This window comes from Coregonus lavaretus (genome assembly GCF_964263955.1).
Source record: "Coregonus lavaretus genome assembly, chromosome: 18".
NCBI classification, from domain to species: Eukaryota; Metazoa; Chordata; class Actinopteri; order Salmoniformes; family Salmonidae; genus Coregonus; species Coregonus lavaretus.
Window position 1 is genome coordinate 22,224,420 of NC_140005.1, and position 15,733 is coordinate 22,240,152.

At 47.4% G+C, this 15,733-nt stretch overlaps 2 protein-coding genes across 2 annotated transcripts in view; both read left to right on the plus strand.

Moving 5' to 3' along the window:
* Positions 1-15,733, plus strand: part of LOC311145873 (signal-induced proliferation-associated 1-like protein 1) — a 37,264-nt gene that overhangs the window by 10,863 nt on the left and 10,668 nt on the right. The window contains exons 8-19 of the mRNA XM_084182227.1: positions 594-868; positions 1,001-1,255; positions 3,672-3,821; positions 4,129-4,268; positions 4,418-4,494; positions 4,672-5,042; positions 11,461-11,685; positions 11,988-12,144; positions 13,948-14,149; positions 14,420-14,563; positions 14,695-14,803; positions 15,412-15,490. Of these exons, the coding sequence (XP_084038353.1) occupies positions 594-868; positions 1,001-1,255; positions 3,672-3,821; positions 4,129-4,268; positions 4,418-4,494; positions 4,672-5,042; positions 11,461-11,685; positions 11,988-12,144; positions 13,948-14,149; positions 14,420-14,563; positions 14,695-14,803; positions 15,412-15,490 (2,184 nt within the window). The remainder of the gene's footprint in view (positions 1-593; positions 869-1,000; positions 1,256-3,671; positions 3,822-4,128; positions 4,269-4,417; positions 4,495-4,671; positions 5,043-11,460; positions 11,686-11,987; positions 12,145-13,947; positions 14,150-14,419; positions 14,564-14,694; positions 14,804-15,411; positions 15,491-15,733) is intronic.
* The window catches only part of LOC311145874 (regulator of G-protein signaling 6-like), an 88,723-nt gene continuing 88,437 nt past the window's right edge, over positions 15,448-15,733 (plus strand). Inside the window, exon 1 of the mRNA XM_084182228.1 lies at positions 15,448-15,490. The gene's annotated coding sequence lies outside the window, so the exon portion shown is untranslated. The remainder of the gene's footprint in view (positions 15,491-15,733) is intronic.

Sequence of the window (15,733 nt, forward strand, 5' to 3'; positions counted from 1 at the left end):
CATAACATCCTGCTCTGGCTCTGTTGTGGTTGCCTGGAGCTCTATGTTAAGTATTATGTTACAAACTCTTTTCACCTGACACTGGTTCAGAAGGGCCAGGCAGGGTTACTACCAGTGTCTCCTTAAACACTCACCCCTGTACACAAACACTTTAATTGAAGGGTGCTGCATCCGCTGATGATAGATTCAATCTGTGCTGGCGTGTGTCTGTGCTGGCATGTGTATCAGATCTTTGCCATGGGGCACATTTGGGGTTATATGGTGTGCTTTACAGTAGCAGCCAACAGAATAGTTAAGATTAAAAGATTCAGACTTCAGCCAACATTGTCTGTCTTTTGATTTAGAGGATTCTTATGCTTTGTAGTAAAAACTCTTTCCTCACTTATCCACCTCTTCCTCCTACCCCTCCTGTCTCCTCCTCCTCCTCATTTTACATGTTTACATTTTAGTCATTTAGCAGATGCTCTTATCCAGAGCGACTTACAGTTAGTGAGTGCATACATTTTCATACTTGCCCCCCGTGGGAAACGAACCCACAACCCTGGCGTTGCAAGCGCCATGCTCTACCAACCTCCTCTCCTGTCTGTCCCTAGCTTCTGACGAAGGGCAGCCAGACCACAGAGATGATCCTGAGGAGGAACGGTCTGGGCCAGCTGGGCTTCCATGTGAACTTTGAGGGCATCGTAGCGGAGGTCGAGCCCTATGGGTACGCCTGGCAGGCAGGGCTGCGCCAGGGCAGCAGGCTGGTAGAGATCTGTAAGGTGGCCGTGGCATCGCTGTCCCACGAGCAGATGATTGACCTGCTGAGGACCTCTGTCACCGTCAAGGTGGTCATCATCCCCCCGCACGAGGACTCCACCCCTCGCAGGTACAGCTCATAGACAGCCAATCATCTATCATCAACAGATATGCCCCTCCATCAGTCATATCAGTAGCATGCATTTGGGTACTTGGGCAGCATTGCAGTGTTTTTAGTGTATATTTCTGTTTCCTCTCACAGAGGCTGTTCAGAGCTGTACCACATGCCCCTGGTGGACTATAAGAACCACAAGGAGGGGATGCCCTATGAGTTTAAATTCCCCTTCCGCAGCAACAACAACAATAAGTGGCCCCGCACCTCCTCCAGCACCCAGAGCCGCACCACAGGGGCCCTGGGGGGGACGCTCATCAAGGCCCCGGCTTCAGACTACCAAGACTGTGCCGGAGTCATCCCTCGCAGTGTGTCCAGCGACGGGCGCCCTCTCAACCCCAAAAGGTAAGAGAGCCACCCCAGCTATTGATATAATAAATAGGAGGGAAGGTGTACAAGCTTTAAGCTTAGTGGTGGATAGTGCTGAGCGATTAGTGCTTTTTGAGGTTGGTTCGGTTTCGGTTAGGTTTTTGAAAAATAATCAAATTTTCAATTTCGGTTTCAATTTTTTTGGAACAATAAATGCATTATGTGGGTTCAATACTATAACAACACAGAATAAAACAATTGATAGTAGTGACTGCCCATTACTTTCACTTATGAGTCTCTAACCATCATTTATTCATATTACTTTACTTAAATAATATATTTTGGTTGTGTGTACTACATATTTGTTTTTAGTATAATTATGACTTTATTATTAAATTAATAAAACCCCAATGAAGGTAGTGACTGCTCATTACTGCATATCACTTATTAATTAACCATACTTTATTAACATTGCTTTACTTAAAAGAAATTATAATGTGTTTGATGACTTACTATTTAATTCCAAGTCATCTTCTCATATCTGCTCAGACAGTAGCAACCAGCCAGCCATGTGTCTCTGTGCTCCCCAAAGAGACATCCTTCAGGCTACTAGGCTAGTCTAGCTGGCTAGCTGTCTGTTGTCTGACAAAATCACTATTTCAGTAGTTCTTCAAAGTAGACAAGCCATACTTTTAAGGCCGCTAAATAACAACTACACTACATGACCAAAAGTTTGTGGACACATGCTCGTCAAACATCTCATTCCAAAATCATGGGCATTAGTATGGAGTTGGTCTCCCCTTTGCTGCTATAACAGCCTCCACACTTCTGGGAAGGCTTTCCACTATATGTTGGAACATTGCTGCGGGGACTTGCTTCCATTCAGCCACAAGAGCATTAGTGAGGTCGGGCACTGATGTTGGGCGATTAGGCCTGACTCGCAGTCGACGTTCCAATTCATCCCAAAGGTGTTTGATGGGGTTGAGGTCAGGGCTCTGTGCAGGCCAGTCAAGTTCTTCCACACCGATCTCGATAAACCATTTCTGTATGGACCTCGCTTTGTGCACGGGGGCATTGTCATGAAACAGGAAAGGGCCTTCCCCAAACGGTTGCCACAAAGTTGGAAGCACAGAATTGTCTAGAATGTCATTGTGTGCTGTAGCGTTAAGTTTTCCCTTCACTGGAACTAAGGGGCCTAGCCAGAACCATGAAAAACAGCCCCAGACCATTATTCCTCCTCCAACAAACTTTACAGTTGTAACTATGCATTGGGGCAGGTAGTGTTCTCCTGGCATCCGCCAAACTCAGATTTGTCCATCAGACTGCCAGATGGTGAAGCGTGCTTCATCACTCCAGAGAACGCGTTTCCACTGCTCCAGAGTCCAATGGCGGCGAGCTTTACACCACTCGAGCCAACACTTGGAATTGCGCATGGTGATCTTAGGCTTGTGTACAGCTGCTCGGCCATGAAACCCATTTTATGAAGCTCCCGACGAACAGTTATTGTGCTGACGTTGCTTCCAGAGGCAGTTTGGAACTAGGTAGTGAGTGTTGCAACCGAGGACAGACCATTTTTATGCGCTATGCGCTTCAGCACTCGCCGGTCCCGTTCTGTGAGCTTGTGTGGCCTACCACTTCGTGGCTGAGCCGTTGTTGCTCCTAGATGTTTCCATTTCACAATAACAGCACTTATAGTTGACCTGTGCATCTCTAGCAGGTCAGAAATTTGACTGACTTGTTGGAAAGGTGGCATCCTATGATGGTGCCACATTGAAAGTCACTGAGCTCTTCAGTAAGGCCATTCTACTGCCAATGTTTGTCTATGGAGATTGCATGGCTGTGTGCTCGATTTTATACACCTGTCAGCAACGGGTGTGGCTGAAATTGCCAAATCCACTAATTTGAAGGGGTGTCCACATACTTTTGTATATATAGTGTAGCTAACAACCACTCTCTATCCCTCTGGTGTCTCTATCGCTCTTCCTCTCAGTGTCTGTCTGTCTGCCGGCCCAACAGACTTGCCCGGCAAGAACCAATGAGAACAGGCAGCTGTAGGCTCAATGGATGCTAGTCATTGTAGTTAATTACCACGTTTTCTGCGCTTAAAGGAAAATTCCACCCAAAAACTATATTTTGGTATTTGTTTCATTAGTCCATTGTTGACATATAGTCCCAAAATGTTTTGCATGTCAGCAATCAAGTTTTCAAGATATATACATTTCAAAATACAGAAATACAGCCGGTATGATTGCTGACATGCAAAACATTTTGGGACTATATCAACAATGGACTAATGAAACAAATACCAAAATATAGTTTATCCTTTACATTTCGGTTAATTGCTCAGCACTAGTGGTGGAATCGTTATGCTTCCTTTCTTTCTGTCATTCAACATATTGAAATAACCTAAACGATAACTCCATATGTGTGTTGGTATGGATCCCTCCCTCAGGTATTCCCCAGGGAATGATAACTATGCCCTGGCCTGTTCCATCGTGATGGGCCGCTCTCCACACACCAGCAACTCCCCCAACAGTCTCTCCTACACAGACACCGGGAGTGCAAGCTCCAACCACTGCAGACAGAAGTCCATGCCAGACGGGTGAGAGGTTACTCAGCCCGGAACAAACCTGGGCCAATCTAAGGCTACATTCAGACCATACCCAGATCATACACAGACCCAAATTCGCTGCAGGGTTTCGCTTTAATTGCTTTATTTCCAGATGTAGTCTGCATTTACTTTAATGACTACTTCGGGAGTTATCCAACAACAGAAAGGAAATGACTCAAATATAATGATATGTTGTAATGACTGATATGTTGTACTCTCCAAGACTTAAACTACTCCTGTTTTGTTCAGTAAATGATGCAGCTAGACATAATGCCCTCTTCTTCCATCTCTTTTCCAGGTTTAACAACAATAACCGTCACTCCCCTGTGTCTGCTGAGCGTCAGGGAGTTGGAGAAGTGGCTAACGGGACTAAGCCTGCCCCCGGATGGCCCCGAGAGGGGGAGGGGGCCAACAGGGGAGCCGAGAGAGCCACAACAGGTAAGAGGACATGCTTTAGAAAATGCCCATGTCATGTCTGGTGTTTTGGGTGATGCAGAGGATGAGAGTCAGAGACAGGACTACCTCTCTATGTTACTCATTTTGTTATCTGGTTGTCTCATTCCTCTGTTTGCTCCTTTCCCTCCCAGACCCAGCTGTCTCCAAGGCTGCAGTACCTCGTCTCCAGGAGCAGGGGGGACACCTTTCCCCCAACAAGAACATCAAGGTCAGGCAGCAGGCTCAGATATGACCAAATATGTATTTTAAGGTTTAGTGAAGAGGCTGTAGTGGATAGACATAGGAATATAGCTAGCTTGGCAATGATTGTTGTCTATGTTAAAGTAGTCTTTATTTACTGTGGTCAAACAACCAGGAAGTGACTGTATGGTCTCTGTCTCTACAGGTGGAAGCTTCCTACTCCTCCAGCCAATCAGGCAGTAACACACTGTCCAGTAACGCCTCCAGCTCCACCCACAGTGATGAGAAGTGGTATGAGATTGGCTCCAGCAGGACGGGGGTGCGGCCTGACTCAGAGCTTAACAGCTACCTGCAGGGGGCGTCCACAGACAGCGGCATCGACGCTACCTCTTACGGGGCCTCAGGGTCCGGGGGCTCCAGGGCCAAAGAGCGGCGGGCCCCAGAGACCTCTCCTTCAGCCCCAGACTCCCCCGGACCCCCAGGAAGCAGCGAGGACCCAGCCCAGAGCCCCCCTGTGTTCCCCCCAGCCCCGGACAGTGGCTCCTACACCCTCAGTGATGCTGCGTCCCACTCCAGGTGTGTGCCTCCCTGTGTTGTGCTACACTAGAGTTCTATTACAGTCAGCTCTTTATGCAGCCAATAGGTTTCCTCTCACATATCAATGTTTCATTAAGCAGACAGTGATGCATTGTAGTCCATAAATATCCCCTATTGTCCCAGATGGAAAACTCAGAAGCCTTGCAGTTTGGCGGTGAAAGAGGTAGCAAGCTGCAGTCTGCTGTGCGTGTGTGTCTGTGTTTCCCTGTGTGTCTCTGTGTGTGTGTGTGTGCGTGCGTGTTTGTGTGAGCCAGGTTCTCACAGAGAGAAAGAGAGCACTTGAAACACTGAGGAATGCTGAATGTGAGAGCTCAGCACTGTTAACACTCTAAACCACCGTTACTTTGAGTGAACAGAGGCTTTCCTCCTCTCAGTCTTTCCTCAGCCTCTCCTCTGTGGCCCTGAAATAGCTCCAGCACCACCAGACTAGTGACTTTGTTTTACACACAGCATGTCTGAGGAGGGAGACGCTCGCTTTCATGACAAACTGGGGAGGAATATTGTTTGAAATGTTAAAGTAAAAGAAATCCAAGGACACTGTGACCTATTTATTACTATCATCTCAGATGTGGAAATATCAGAAATGTAGTGTGTTGGGGAAAGTAGCCAAAAGTACCAGGTGTTTTTGAAATAGTTTTTAAACTGAGTTTACAGAAATGTGTTCATAATTTAGATAAGTGCACATTACAGAAATGTACACTACCAGTCAAAAGTTTGGAAACACCTACTCATTCAAGGGTTTTTCTTTATTTCTACAATTTTTTACATTGTAGAATAATAGTGAAGACATCAAAACTATGAAATAACACATATGGAATCATGTAGTAACCAAAAAAGTGTTAAACAAATCAAAATATATTTTATATTTGAGATTCTTCAAATAGCCACCCTGTGCGTTGATGACAGCTTTGCACACTCTTGGCATTCTCTCAACCAGCTTCACCTGGAATGCTTTTCCCACAGTCTTGAAGGAGTTCCCACAAATGCTGAGCACTTGTTGGCTGCTTTTCCTTCACTCTGCGGTCCGACTCATCCCAAACCATCTCAATTGGGTTGAGGTCGGGGGATTGTGGAGGCCAGGTCATCTGATGCAGCACTCCATCACTCTCCTTTTTGGTAAAATATCCCTTACACAGCCTGAAGGTGTGTTGGGTCATTGTCCTGTTGAAAAACAAATGATATTCCCACTAAGCCCAAACCAGATGGGATGGCGTATCGCTGCAGAATGCTGTGGTAGCCATGCTGGTTAAGTGTGCCTTGAATTCTAAATAAATCACAGACAGTGTCACCAGAAAAGCACCCCCACACCATAACACCTCCTCCTCCATGCTTTACGGTGGGAAATATACATGCAGAGATCATCCGTTCCCGCACACCGTTCTCACAAAGATACGGTGGTTTGAACAAAAAATCTCCAATTTGGACACCAGACCAAAGGAAAGATTTCCAGCGGTCTAATGTCCATTGCTCGTGTTTCATGGCCCAAACAAGTCTCTTCTTCTTATTGGTGTCCTTTAGTAGTGGTTTCTTTGCAGCAATTCGACCATGAAGGCCTGATTCACACAGTCTCCTCTGAATAGTTGATGTTGAGATGTGTCTGTTACTTGAACTCTGTGAAGCATTTATTTGGGCTGCAATTTCTGAGGCTGGTAACTCTAATGAACTTATCCTCTGCAGCAGAGGTAACTCTGGGTCTTCCATTCCTGTGGCGGTCCTCATAAGAGCCAGTTTCATCATAGCGCTTGATGTTTTTTGTGACTGCACTTGAAGAAACTTTCAAAGTTCTTGAAATGTTCCGTATTGACTGACCTTCATGTCTTAAAGTAATGATGGACTGTCGTTTCTCTTTGCTTATATGAGCTGTTCTTGCCATAATTATTTCTTACCAAATAGTGCTGTCTTCTGTATAACCCCCCCCCCACCCACCTTGTCACAACACAACTGATTGGCTGAAACGCATTAAGAAGGAAAGAAATTCCACAAATTAACTTTTAAGAAGGGACACCTGTTAATTTAAATGCATTCCAGGTGACTACCTCATGAAGCTGGTTGAGAGAATGCCAAGCTGGTTGAGAGAATGCCAAGAGTGTGCAAAGCTGTCATCAAGGCAAAGGGTGGCTATTTGAGGAATCTCAAATATAAAATACATGTTGATTTGTTTAAGACTTTTTTGGTTACTACATGATTCCATATGTGTTATTTCATAGTTTTGATGTCTTCACTATTATTCTACAATGTAGAAAGTAGTAAAAATAAAGAAAAACCCTGGAATTAGTAGGTGTGTCCAAACTTTTGACTGGTACTGTATATAAATATAATTAAGCAATAAGGCACAAGGGGGTGTGGTACAGTGCCTTGCAAAAGTATTCATCCCCCTTGGCGTTTTTCCTATTTTGTTGCATTACAACCTGTAATTTAAATGGATTTTTATTTGGATTTCATGTAAAATAGTCCGAATTGGTGAAGTGAAATGAAAAAAATAACTTGTTTCAAAACATAACGGAAAAGTGGTGCGTGCATATGTATTCACCCCCTTTGCTATGAAGCCCCTAAATAAGATCTGGTGCAACCAATTACCTTCAGAAGTCACATAATTAGTTTAATAAAGTCCACCTGTGTGCAATCTAAGTGTCACATGATCTGAGTATATATACACCTGTTCTGAAAGGCCCCAGAGTCTGCAACTCCACTAAGCAAGGGGCACCACCAAGCGGCACCATGAAGACCAAGGAGCTCTCCAAACAGGTCAGGGACAAAGTTTTAGAGAAGTACAGATCAGGGTTGGGTTATAAAAAAATATCAGAAACTTTGAACATCCCACGGAGCACCATTAAATCCATTATTTAAAAAATGGAACAAATATGGCACCACAACAAACCTGCCAAGAGAGGGCCGCCAACCAAAACTCACAGACCAGGCAAGGAGGGCATTAATCAGAGAGGCAACAAAGAGACCAAAGATAACCCTGAAGGAGCTGCAAAGCTCCACAGCGGAGATTGGAGTATCTGTCCATAGGACCACTTTAACCCAGACACTCCACAGAGCTGGGCTTTACGGAACAGTGGCCAGAAAAAAACCATTGCTTAAAGAAAGAAATAAGCAAACACTTTTGGTGTTCGCCAAAAGCGATGTTGGAGGCTCCCCAAACATATGGAAGAAGGTACTCTGGTCAGATGAGACTAAAATTGAGCTTTTTGGCCATCAAGAAACCCAACACCTCTCATCACCCCGAGAACACCATCCCCACAGTGAAGCATGGTGGTGGCACCATTATGCTGTGGGGATTTTTTTCATCGGCAGGGACTGGGAAACTGGTCAGATTTGAAGGAATGATGGATGGCACTAAATACAGGGAAATTCTTGAGGGAAACCTATTTCAGTCTTCCAGAGATTTGAGACTGGGACGGAGGTTCACCTTCCAGCAGGACAATGACCCTAAGCATACTGCTAAAGCAACACTCAAGTGGTTTAAGGGGAAACATTTAAATGTCTTGGAATGGCCTAGTCAAAGTCCAGATGTCACGCTCGTTTAAGGACGGGTCAGACCACGGCGCAGCGTGAAATGCATACATGTTTATTTAAACGATAAACACACGAACAAAACAACAAACCAACGTAACGTGAAGTCCTCAGGCTAAACACAAAACAAGCCTACACACGGAACAAGATCCACAACCCATGATTGCCAATAGGCTACCTAAGTATGATCCCCAATCAGAGACAACGAGCGACAGCTGCCTCTGATTGGGAATCACACCCGGCCAAACATAGAACTACACAACCTAGAATGCAACATAGAAATACTAACATAGAATATCCACACCCTGACTCACCATACAAGAGTCCCATGAGTCAGGGCGTGACAGTACCCCCCCCCCCCCCCCCCCCCCAAAAGGTGCGGACTCCGACCGCACCAACCTGACATAACAGGGAAGGGTCCGGGTGGGCATTCCGCCTCCCCGTTACGCCCCTGGTCTGGTCTGGACCTAGGCGCGCTGCTTCCCCTCTCCTTCCTCCCACGATGTACCAAGCCCTGTCTGGACCCTGGTGTGGGAGACCCCAAACCTGAACCTCAAACCTCGAGCGGACTGCTCTGGCTCCGGACTGGAGCCGCTGACCGGAGCTGGACTCAGCACCGGTGGAGCGGACTGCTCTGGCTCCGGAGTGGAGCAGCTGACCGGAGCTGGACTAGACCCCGGTGGAGCGGACTGCTCTGGCTCCGGAGTAGAGCAGCTGACCGGCGCTGGACTGGATCCCAGTAGAGCGGACTGCTCTGGCTCCGGAGTGGAGCAGCTGACCGGAGCTGGATCAGGCACCGGTGGAGCGAACTGCTCTGGCTCCGGACTGGAGCAGCTGACCGGTGCCGGACCAGGCACCGGTGGAACGGGCACGGGCCGTGCCGGACTGGACACACGCACCACTGGTCTGGTGCGAGGAGCAGGCACGGGCCGAACCGGACTAGGAACACGCACCACTGGCTTGGTGCGAGGAGCAGGAACGGGCCGGACTGGCGACACGCAACACTGGCTTGGTGCGGGGAGCAGGCACGGGCCGGGCCGGACTGGGAACACGCACCACTGTCTTGGTGCGGGGAGCAGGAAGGGGCCGGGCCAGACTGGGGACACACACCACTGGCTTGGTGCGGGGAGCAGGTACGGGTCGTACCGGGCTGGCGACACGCACCACTGGCTTGGTGCGGGGAGCAGGTACGGGGCGTACAGGGCTGGCGACACGCACTACCAGCTTGGTGCGGGGAGCAGGCACGGGCCGTACCGGACTGGGAACACACACCACTGGCTTGGTGCGGGGAGCAGGAACGGGCCGGGCCGGACTGTGAACACGCACCACTGGCTTGGTGCGGGGAGCAGGAACGGGCCGGGCCGGACTGGGGACACACACCACTGGCTTGGTGCGGGGAGCAGGTACGGGTCGTACCGGGCTGGCGACACGCACCACTGGCTTGGTGCGGGGAGCAGGTACGGGGCGTACCGGGCTGGCGACACGCACCACCAGCTTGGTGCGGGGAGCAGGCACGGGCCATACCGGACTGGGAACACGCACCACTGGCTTGTTGCGAGGAACAGGAACGGGCCAGGCCGGACTGTGGAGGCGGACTGGAGGTCTGGAGCGGAGAGCTGGCACAACCCGTCCTGGCTGGATGCCTACTTCTGCACAGTACGTGTGTGGCATTAGCACAGGACGCACTGGGCTGTGCACGCGCACTGGCGATACAGTACGTAGAACCGGCGCAGGATATGCGGGACCGAGGAGGCGTACTGGAGACCAGGAGCGTTGAGCCGCACAACCCGTCCTGGCTGGATGCCCATTTTCTACGGCACGTGCGTGGTGCTAGCACAGGACGTACAGGACTGTGCCGGCGCACTGGCGACACAGTACGTAGCTCCGCATAACACGGAGCCTGCCCAGTCACACGCTTCCTAGCGTGAGTACGGGGAGTTGGCTCTGCTCTGAACCTAGGCTCCGCCAACCACCCTGTGTGACCCCCCCAATTTTTTTTATTGGGGCTGCTTCTCGTGCTTCCTCCTCGACCGGCACCCTCTGTGTTGCCGTTGCTCCTCTCCTGCCTGGGCAGCTACCTTCGCCCATGGTCCTTTCCCTGCAAATATCTCCTCCCAAGACCACATCTCCAGGGTGTTTGCCCCTCCTGGGCACGCTGCTTGGTCCGTGTTTGGTGGGATCTTCTGTCACGCTCGTTTAAGGACGGGTCAGACCATGGTGCAGCGTGAAATGCATACATGTTTATTTAAACGATAAAGACACGAACAAAACAACAAACCAACGTAACGTGAAGTCCTCAGGCTAAACACAAAACAAGCCTACGCACGGAACAAGATCCCACAACCCATGATTGCCAGTAGGCTACCTAAGTATGATGGGGGGTTGAATAGTTATGCATGCTCAAGTTTTCAGTTTTTTTGTCCTATTTCTTGTTTGTTTCACAAGAAAAAATATTTTGCATCTTCAAAGTGGTAGGCATGTTGTGTAAATCAAATGATACAACCCCCCCAAAAATCTATTTTATTTCAGGTTGTAAGGCAAGAAAATAGGAAAAATGACAAGGGGGTGAATACTTTCGCAAGCCACTGTATATGGCCAATATACCATGGCTAAGGGCTGTTCTTAAGCACGATGCAACACGGAGTGCCTGGATACAGCCCATAGCCGTGGTGTTTTGGCCATATACTACAAACCCATGAGGTGCCTTATTGCTATTATAAACTGGTTACAAACGTAATTAGAACAGTACAAAATAAATGTTTTGTCATACCCGTGCTATATTGGCTCATATACCACGTCTTTCAGCCAATCAGCATTCAGGGCTCGAATCACCCAGTTTATAAATATACCTATACTAGCTGTTTGTTTTTCTTCCCAGTACCCTGAGCTCGGGCCACTCGGGCAGTCCCATGGGTACAGGCTGTAGCCCCAGCTCCTCCCAGGAGGAGTCAGCCCTGACCACCTCCCCCACATCCGAGACTTCCCTCTCCCCTGGAGCCCCCAAAAGCTTCTATCCCCGCCAGGGAGCCACCTCCAAGTTCCTTATCGGCTGGAGGAAGCCGGGAGGCACCATCAACTCTGTGGACTTTGGCAACAAACGCAAGTGAGCATGGGGGGAAATAGAGAAGGAATGTTGAACATACATGTGTTTATTGATACATCAATGAGGCCATTACACTGTGAGTCTTGTTGTGAAAGGATGTTATTTCCCCATACAAACAAATCCTACTGTCCTAGATTGTTGATGTTATAGAGGCTTAAGATCTGAGTCAACTGAGAGGAGATGCATTTCCCACCTCCGTCATGGCTCATGTTTGTTTATAAACAAGTGCAACACTCCCACCATGTGGTTGAACTGAGATCGGCACCGTAACACTGCTGGTCTTCGCTCTCCCTCTTCCTCAGACGTCACCAGAGTGATGGGTTGCTGGCTGGCCAGCCCCAGCTCCGGGCCCAGCTCAGGGCCCAATCCCCCCAGCGGGTCAACAAGTCCAACCTGCAGGAGGACCTGAAGAAACTCATCACCCTAGACAGCCCCCCGCCCTCCTCCCATGACCAAAAGGTAGCTGGCAGCACCATCATCCATTTTACTATGGAAGTTATTGTCACATTGATGAGAAATCACATAGTTAAAATTTGAAATATATACACTACCGGTCAAAAGTTTTAGAACACCTACTCACTCAAGGGTTTTTCTTTATTTTTACTATTTTCTACATTGTAGAATAATAGTGAAGACATCAAAACTATAAAATAACACATATGGAAACATGTAGTAACCAAAAAAGTGTTAAACAAGTCAAAATATATTTTATATTTGATTAGATTCTTCAAATAGCCACCCTTTGCCTTGATGACAGCTTTGCACACTCTTGGCATTCTCTCAACCAACTTCACCTGGAATGCTTTTCCAACAGTCTTGAAGGAGTTCCCACATATGCTGAGCACTTGTTGGCTGCTTTTCCTTCACTCTGCGGTCCGACTCATCCCAAACCATCTCAATTGGGTTGAGGTCGGGGGATTGTGTAGGCCAGGTCATCTGATGCAGCACTCCATCACTCTCCTTCTTGGTAAAATATCCCTTACACAGCCTGAAGGTGTGTTGGGTCATTGTCCTGTTGAAAAACAAATGATAGTCCCACTAAGGACAAACCAGATGGTACGGCGTATCGCTGCAGAATGCTGTGGTAGCCATGCTGGTTAAGTGTGCCTTGAATTCTAAATAAATCACAGACAGTGACACCAGCAAAGCACCCTCACACCATAACACCTCCTCCTTCAAGCTTTACGGTGGGAAATACACTTGCGAAGATCATCTGTTCACCCACACCGCGTCTCACAAAGACACAGCGGTACAGCGGTTGGAACCAAAATCTCCAATTTGGACTCCAGACCAAAGGACAAATTTCCACCGGTCTAATGCCCAAACAAGTCTCTTCTTCTTATTGGTGTCCTTTAGTAGTGGTTTCTTTGCAGCAATTCGACCATGAAGGCCTGATTCACACAGTCTCCTCTGAACAGTTGATGTTGAGATGTGTCTGTTACTCGAACTCTGTGAAGCATTTATTTTCTGAGGACGGTAACTCTAATTAACTTATCCTCTGCAGCAGAGGTGACTCTGGGTCCTCATGAGAGCCAGTTTCATCATAGCACTTGATGGTTTTTGCGACTGCATTTGAAGAAACTTTCAAAGTTCTTGAAACTTTCCGTATTGACTGACCTTCATGTCTTCAAGTAATGATGGACTGTCGTTTCTCTTTGCTTATATGAGCTGTTCTTGCCATAATATGGACTTGGTCTTTTACCAAATAGGGCTATCTTCTGTATACCGTCCCCCCCTACCTTGTCAAAACACAACTGATTAGCTCAAACGCATTAAGAAGGAAAGAAATTCCACAAATTAACTTTTAACAAGGCACACCTGTTAATTGAAATGCATTCCAGGTGACTACCTCATGAAGCTGGTTGAGATAATGCCAAGAGTGTGCAAAGCTGTCATCAAGGCAAAGGTTGGCTATTTGAAGAATCTCAAATATAAAATATATTTTGATTTATTTAACACTTTTTCGGTTAATTCGTGATTCCATATGTGTTATTTCATAATTTTGATGACTTCACTATTATTCTACAATGTAGAAAATAGTAAAAAATTAAGAAAAACCCTTGAATGAGTAGGTGTTCTAAAACCTTTGACCGGTAGTGTATAAAAAACGTATTCAAGAGTAGTTGATATGAGTATTTGCTTGATTAATCCAAACTCCCTTCCCTGCTTCGCCAGGTAAACTCTGCAACATGCTAAAGGCTGAGTGTATAGGTCAATCAGCAGCCTCACGGTGCTCCTCTATCTCCCCCTCACTCTCTCCAGCCCTCATTCCCCGCCCCCCCGCCCACCCGCCGCTCCCTGCAGAGGACCCTGTCAGACGAGAGCATCTACAGCGGGCAGCGGGAGCCCTCGTACAGCGGGCCCAGAGAGACGCCCAACGACCTGCTCTTCAGCTGCTCCACATTGCCCCGCTCACCCACCGCCCGCCACGCGCCACCCAGACAACCCTCACACAAGTCTCTGGGTGAGCCTCAGATTATCCTGCAAGTTATCCTTGAGTAAAGCCAATGCCATCTCATCCTACATGAGTTCCATCTCAAACCAAGGGAGCGCGGTTTATCCTAGAGGTGTTATCAGAGTAATGCCATAACTCCTTAAGTGTGGGTAACCACAGAGTTATGTGGAGTATAATTGGTCATCTTTTTTAGTGCTTTATTTGATGAGAAAGTCTTCGGATATGTTGGGGCTCTGTTGTAATCTGATGTCTCTCCTCCCGCACTCCTCTCCCCTGCAGGTGACCTGTGTGAGTCGTCCAGCCAGGACCAGGGGTGCAGGAGGCAGCAGCTGGGGGACCCAGGCCTCATGCCCCTACCTAACTCTGGAGCTGACTGCGCTCTGGATTGGTCCAACCTGGTAGATGCTGCCAAGGCCTTCGAGGGTAGGCAGAGTAAAGTAGAAATGTACTACCTTTACCAGCAGAGGGCAGTGGCGCTCTGTCTCATTGCTGTGTGTTGTCCATCTGAGCTGTGACTGAAGCTGTAACTGTTCTGTTTTTCTCTGGCTTTGCAGTTCAGAGACTGTTATCTGTAAATGATGAAAGCTCCAGGCCAGAGGTCACAGACACCAGCCCCCAGCAGGCAGAACCCCAGGCTGCCCCACAGACACACCCCTCGCCTGGGTAAGACCCACTTACCATGCACGTCCAGAGAATTCTGTAGACATACAGTACCAGTCAAAAGTTTGGAGACACCTAGTCATTCAAGGGTTTTTCTTTATTTTTTTACTATTTTCTACATTGTACAATAATAGTGAAGACATCAAAACTATGAAATAACACATGGAATCATGTAGTAACCATCAAAGTGTTAAACAAATCAAAATAGACAATGAGGGAAAAAAGTATTTGATCCCCTGCTGATTTTGTAAGTTTGCCCACTGACAAAAGAAATGATCAGTCTATAATTTTAATGGTAGGTTTATTTGAACAGTGAGAGACAGAATAACAACAACAAAATCCAGAAAAATGCATGTCAAAATGTTATAAATTGATTTGCATTTTAATGAGGGAAATAAAGAAAAACCCTGGAATGAGTAGGTGTGTCCAAACTTTGACTGGTACTGTAGGTAGGGCCAGGAGTTTATCCTACAACTTGGGCACAGTTTTTCCTGGCCAGGTCACATGGTTAGGAAAAACTCCTCTGACTATTTTAAGCCAATATGCCCCAGGTCATGCTAGTCTTGTTTTAGTTTAGAATATGGTAGTTAACAGTGTTTCCCCTCCCACAGTGAGAGCCCAGCCTGTCTGATGGGGAAGGTGAGCCAGCTGGAGTCCATGGTGAAGCTACTTCAGGACGACCTTAATAAGGTGAGACAAGACACAACCAGTTCTCTAGCCTAGGCATTTCTGTTCTTCTGTTCAGTTCTTACTAATAAACCTTGTGCCCTTTCCCTAACAGGGGTTAGACCAGTAGAAAGAACAGTTGAAAGAGCAGGGCTGGGAATTGCCAGGGACTTCACCATACGATATTATCATGGTACTTAGGTGCCGATGTGATATGGATAACGATTCTCACGATTCTATATGTATTGCAATTCGATACTGTGATTT